Source organism: Anomalospiza imberbis, chromosome 6 (assembly GCF_031753505.1).
Source record: "Anomalospiza imberbis isolate Cuckoo-Finch-1a 21T00152 chromosome 6, ASM3175350v1, whole genome shotgun sequence".
NCBI lineage: Eukaryota > Metazoa > Chordata > Aves > Passeriformes > Viduidae > Anomalospiza > Anomalospiza imberbis.
Window position 1 is genome coordinate 6,665,436 of NC_089686.1, and position 6,000 is coordinate 6,671,435.

The window sequence follows — 6,000 nt, forward strand, 5'->3', positions numbered from 1 at the left end:
CATTTTGAAGCCATTGTTTCTATTATACCTGAAGAAGAGCCTATCTGCTGAAATACCTGCCTGATTTTTTTCCAGCAGTACCTGTAGCCAAATAGAAGTTATTACCCATACCTACAAACCTTCTCTTGGTTGTCAAGAAAAGATTTATGATCAAGAAGTGCAATGGGATTGCATAAATGTGACAAATCTCAAAGGAGAATGTTCCTGAACTAGGAATGGTGACAGAAAGGCTTTTTTGGGGGGGGAATGCTGAAGATGTATTTTAAAAAAAACAACCATCAGTCTTTCCTTCATCCCATTCCTCAAATTGTCAATGAAAAATCCCTTGGAACTTGGTGAATCCAAGTCTAAAAACAAACCCAGCATACAGCCAGCAGACCAAATCCTTGTCTTCTTCCGAGCACTGGCAGGAGATATTTGAACCAGATTTGCTCCACTGTATACTATAAAGTTTGGATTAAACAGTACTGAATCCAATGAAAATTACTATTTCTATAAAGGATAAATAAGGCTATGTCCTGGATGACAAAAGTAAGAACTAAATCATGTTTCAGCTCACAACACTAACAACTTACATGAGTTAAATACAAATTCCCAATCTACTTTCCTCTTTGTGTCCAACAGGGAATATTTACCTCTCTAGCTAGCACCATGCTTAGACATCATCAGTGGCAGAGAAAAAGCAGAATGAATGACCAGATCAGCACGATTTATGCTCTAAATTAGACTAGGCTGAAAACTGGTGGGGATACATGCTTTTAAAGTATAATGTTCAAAAGCCTTCTGAGCTTTTCCAATTTTTGATGTCTCAAAGCTTTACTGAGCTTTCACAGGGAGGATGTGTGATTTAATTAGAGCACGATACAAAACCATGGCATTCCCAAACCATGCTCCCAGCCCTGCCACCGACATGCTACATGACCTAGGGAAATCAGCTATGATGCCCCAAGCCCCCATTTACGCCACAATTTGATGAACAGGTTGAGAAAGCCTCTGTATGTCCTCTTCCACAAGGAGCCATGAAGTGTAATTAAATTCCACCCAACACTTTGAAATTGTCAGAGGGAAAGTGCTATATAAATGCCTATTAATTAAACCTGCATTTAATATTCCGGTAAATAAATACACTACTGTGGGAAAGCAGCTCTTGGAGATCGGGCAGCTACAGGGCTTGACAGGGAGTCAGCTGCCGACCACAGAACTGACAGAGGAAACCCCCCAAAAACAGCTTAATTCAAAGCTGGCATTTTAACACACAACATTTTAAAACAAATTCCAACTGCTCATCCCACTCCTGCCCATGAGGAAAATCCATGAATCACCAATTCACTACCTGCCATCAAAATCCACTCCAAGCCAGCACACCAGACCACGCTGGTGTGGCCGGGAGGTACATCCAGCACTGTGCAATATGGAAAGGTGGAAAGGAACGTTTTTCCACATCATTTCACAACCCACTGGTGTCTGGATTAATACTAAATGTAGTAACTCTTCTCAATGCTCTGTTCACCTTTCCCACTCCTGTCTCCAGGTGTACACTGGCACAGCAGTGCTTCCCCATGGCAACGTCGCCCTAAACTTGGGCTGACCAAGGAGATATCTTTTAGCAAAACCCAAAGCCGAGCTCTCCTACATTTGTGCAAACACTTCTATGTCTCAGTAGTTTAGCCAGTGCAAAAACTACATTAAAAAATGAATGCAACTAGCAAAGGACTTGCCTAAAGCAGCATCTACACCAGCACATCCAAAGAGACAGTGGGCTGCAAACACATCGTAACTTTAATGGAGCTGCGTACAGTGCTCTTGATCAATGCTTTGCACTGGAAAGGGTGAAATTAACTCCGGCAGCAAGGGATAACTGGATGCCACAGTCCTGAACTAGCCCTGTAAATATTCACCTAACAGAGGAGCCGTAAATGACCAACTGCAGACAGTTCTTTACCCATTTGCTCAGCCACAGGATTGCCATCATCCAAACCACAGTCACTCCCTCACCGCTTTCCCGGCACCTTCGCCACAGACTTTAAAGTGCCACAGAATTGCAAAAAACTTTGAATCCCCTAAATGGAAATAGTTGCAAGTCCTAATTGTTACAAAACTAAAGAACAAGAAAAAGGGGGGGGGGAAAAAAAGACTCGATGAGCGGAGAGGATGACAATTTATTGTCTCATAAAAAGAGAAGAAGGTTCGAATTGGCAGTCGCGATTGCGATGTAAGAAGTGCCGGGAGACAGGGTAAGGACCGCGAGGGGATGCTCCGGAGGGGATGAGCGGATCCCGTTCCTTGAAGGCACCGCTTTGGCACCACCAGCGCGGCAACGCCGGGGCGACAAGCCGGAGGGACGGAGGGATGGATGGACGGGCGGATGGACGGATGGACGCGTGACGGGGGATCTCTCACCGCTGGAGCGCCGGACGATGTTCTCCAGGAAGGTGTTCTGCGGTGCCACCAGCCCTCTCTTGCCCCCCGGCATCCTGCAGCGCCGGGCTCGGGGGCCGGGGGTGCGCGGCGGCAGCGGCGGCGGCGGCGGCGGCGGGGGGGGGCCGGCGGCGGCGGCGGCGGCGGCGGCGGCAGCGCCCGGTGCCCGTGAGTCGCGCAGGGGCGGCCGCGGCCGCTCATGGTAGTGGCGCCCCCGCGGCGGCTGCAGCGCGGTCTGGGGCCGCGCCGCGCTCCGCGCACCCAGCGCCGCGCCCGCCCCCCCTGCGCCTGCGCGCCCGCCCCGCCGGGCCGGGGGACGCCCGGGGACGGGGGGGGACGCCCGGGGACGGGGGGGGGACGCCCGGGGACGGGGAGGATGCGGGAGGCACCGCGCGGAGTCCGCGAGCATCCCCCGAGCATCCCCGCCCCGCGCTGGTCCCCTGCGAAGTTCTGCCCTGAGCGAAACTCACGCAAACCCCCTGGTTTTGCATCTGTACATTGTTTTGTTCGTGGTTGTTCTATGGTTTTTTTGGGGTTCTTTTTTTTTTTCTTTCCCCAGCGGCTGGGCTTGAGGGAAAACACTCGGGAATGCTTGTGTGGCACACTGGAAGGCGGCCGCACTTTGCCCGCAAAAGATAAACGCAAAGTGCAACGTAACGTGTTACATGCCGCTAGCCTTTCCTGAAGCCATCACGATATTTCTTGGAGGATTCCCCCCTCTCAACAGGAGGCGGATTTGGGGCTGGAAACCTCTTTTCTCCACGTATTCGGGGCCAGGCTCTGCCGCGCCGGAGCCCCAGAGGAGCAGGTGAGTCAGTGCCGTGAGACGCCACGCCCGAGCTCCCGGCTACGCTGTGCCCTGCTCCTGACCCAGCCGCCGTCCTCCCTCCAGCCGTTCCTTGACTAGGACAGTATTTTTTAAAGCTATGGACAGTAGAATCCTGGGAGGAATTTCTCGACCTACTGCTTCTGCCTCTGCTAATTTTGCATGCTGCTGCAGACAGGAAAGGATCGTAGAAGGAACTAAGACATGGAAAATCAGTGTTTGTCCACAGCAGGAGCGAGCTCTGCAGAGCACATCCCGGTGTGCCGCACGCTCCTGCCCTGGTTGGCACAAGCAGCAGTGCTTCTCCCAGAGGACATCATTCCACTGTGGAAAAATCAATTTATTTATTTTTTCATTCTGCTTGCAACACCTGCTCCTTCCTGTGCTTGAGTCTTGGTCCAGCAAGGCACACTGAGGTCACCTGCACTCCACAGCTTAAAGTTTAAAATCTCTACCACACCAGGAGCTGTTGCTGGGGCAGCACTTTCCTGGGTGCCCGTACTGCTGTCCCTGGAAAATGTCTAGTTGTCCTTTCATTTAAACAAATGCAAATCAGGAGCAGCTCAATTGGGAATGCTGACAGAAAACAAGTTTGAGGTGTGAACCACACCCGATTTGTCAAACATTCCTGTTTTCCTCCCAGGTGTGGCATCTTCAGGGCTTTCCTTAGAGTGGTGTAGTTTAAAACATGCTCCTGCTGAGCGCTGCCCCGAGGTACATGGAAATTTTTCTCCCGGTAATTGGATGGCAGAGGGCAACACCTTTGTTTGTTTCAAGTGAGCTGTAGCTCACCTAACCCAGCTGTGCACAGGCAAATACTGTGTGACTGATCTGTCTGGACAGTGCTGCCAGGAGCTCTGCTCCCCAATTCCCTTCCTCCCTCCCAAGCAATCTGAATTTTTCTATTCATTTCCCAACCTCATTTTGAAACCTGGACTTGCTATTTGCCCTCCCATGCCCCTTTTCATCAAACACCTTCTTGTTCACCCTTTCCACTAAATTTTTCATGCCCAAGAGTCACTCCATCCTCCCTGCTCCATCTCCTCAACTTCAGATCCCTTGTTTAAGTTCTGTTGCTGAATTTCCAGTGGCACTCATTAAACAATAGGTTATGGAGAGGGACAAGCTCCAAAAACATATCTTTAAATGTCACAGACGTCAGATAGAAATGGCAAGACGTGGTGGGATGTTTCTATACCAAGGTTGCAAACAATTCCAGAGGACACTTCTTTCTTTTCCTGGAATGCTGGATGAGGCTAAAGATAACCTTGAAAAGAAGAGACTGACAAAGAAGGCAAACTGGGAACTGCAAAGAGACTCTTGTCTTCTTTTGGGAATCTTCGAATTGTGCTTGGAAACAGTATCGAGCCACCACGCAGGAAACTGTCAGAAAGGTTTGAGGTCAGTGTAAGTAGGAAAAGACAACTAGGCAGCTTCTTTCCACATCAAAAATACCCCAGTCTCAACCAGCTGTTCTTAAGTGTGGCAGAAAACCCACTGTGATTCAAAATGCCTTTTTTTTTTTTTCCCTGAGTAGGTTAAGTCAAAAGTTTCAATTTTAAAGAATTAATTAATTGTTAAAATATTAAAAGAGGGGAAAAAAGCAGTCTAGGCTAAACGTAACAACATTCCTGATGGATGATCAGAGCATTCCTGGTTCTTCTTTCTTCCTGGCTTGCAAACTTTATTTTTTTAAGGGAAGAAAGTAGTTTTCCTTTCCTAAAAGGAAAAAGGCAGAAAGGGAATGAGCATATCGCTGTACCAGAGTAAAAGCAATCATGATTCCTTCCTCTTCTGCTTCAGCATTTCCTTTCTTCTGAAATTTGAAGCACCTGCTCAGGGTGACTTACCCCTTTTCTGGCATTTCTACAAAAGGCACAATACCCCAAATCCACCCAGCAGTGGGCAAGCACCGAGCTCCCACAGCAAGTGGAGACAGCACACACTATGAAGTTCAGCTGCGTGTGGTGAAGAGCTGACCCTTGGAATCTAAACCTACAGGAGAGGCTTATTTTACTTCAGGGACTATTAAACATTTCAGAACTGGTTCTTATTCACAGCACAGAGCTTTAAATGTGTCTTCTGTGAATTTATGAATTGAAGAATCATCGCTCCCAGGGCTCCTAGGAGAGGAGGGAGGCACAGAGCAGCATAAACAGGTCAGGCACTGATCCAATCCAGCAGCCTGAGTCATTGGCACATCCCAGCTGCTGAACAGATCCACATTTCCTTTGCTCTCAGTGCTGGGTGTAACAAGGTGAGTCAGGTTCCCTGGGACCGCCCTGGGGACCCAATGAGACTCACCCACGTAGGTCTAGAAATGTTGTGAGCAGAACTGAGTCATGGGATACCCTTGGCAAGGCTCAGAGCTGTTTTCTACCCCAGGTGCACACAGAAGACTTCCCATTCTAAAAGCCATCATCAAGATGACCATGGGCTTTTGTTATGAACAATGTGATTTGCACATATGAACTCCTAATTAGCAATATTTGATTTCCAATGACCTGCATGTATTCCTGTAACAACAGCTCAAGTGGGAAACAAATGCCAGAGAGAAACATTTGAAGGATGTTAAATGGTGGAAAAACAGGTAGAATTTTCTCCTTAAAGGCAAAAAAATCTGCACCAAAGAATGTGACAGAAGAGACTTTTCTGCTAAGAGGCATCAGACCCTTAATAAATCTTTCTCCATGAGTAAAGTATATCTGTTGTCAGATACTGGGGTGGGACAACAGGGGAGCTCATACTGCAAGTTT

The 6,000-nt window shown here is 48.4% G+C and overlaps 1 protein-coding gene across 1 annotated transcript in view; it reads right to left on the bottom strand.

Moving 5' to 3' along the window:
* Positions 1-2,580, bottom strand: part of KCNH5 (potassium voltage-gated channel subfamily H member 5) — a 148,945-nt gene extending 146,365 nt beyond the window's left edge. The window contains exon 1 of the mRNA XM_068192164.1: positions 2,401-2,580. Within this exon, the coding sequence (XP_068048265.1) occupies positions 2,401-2,473 (73 nt within the window). The 5' untranslated portion in view covers positions 2,474-2,580. The remainder of the gene's footprint in view (positions 1-2,400) is intronic.
* Positions 2,581-6,000: the final 3,420 nt, after the last annotated feature.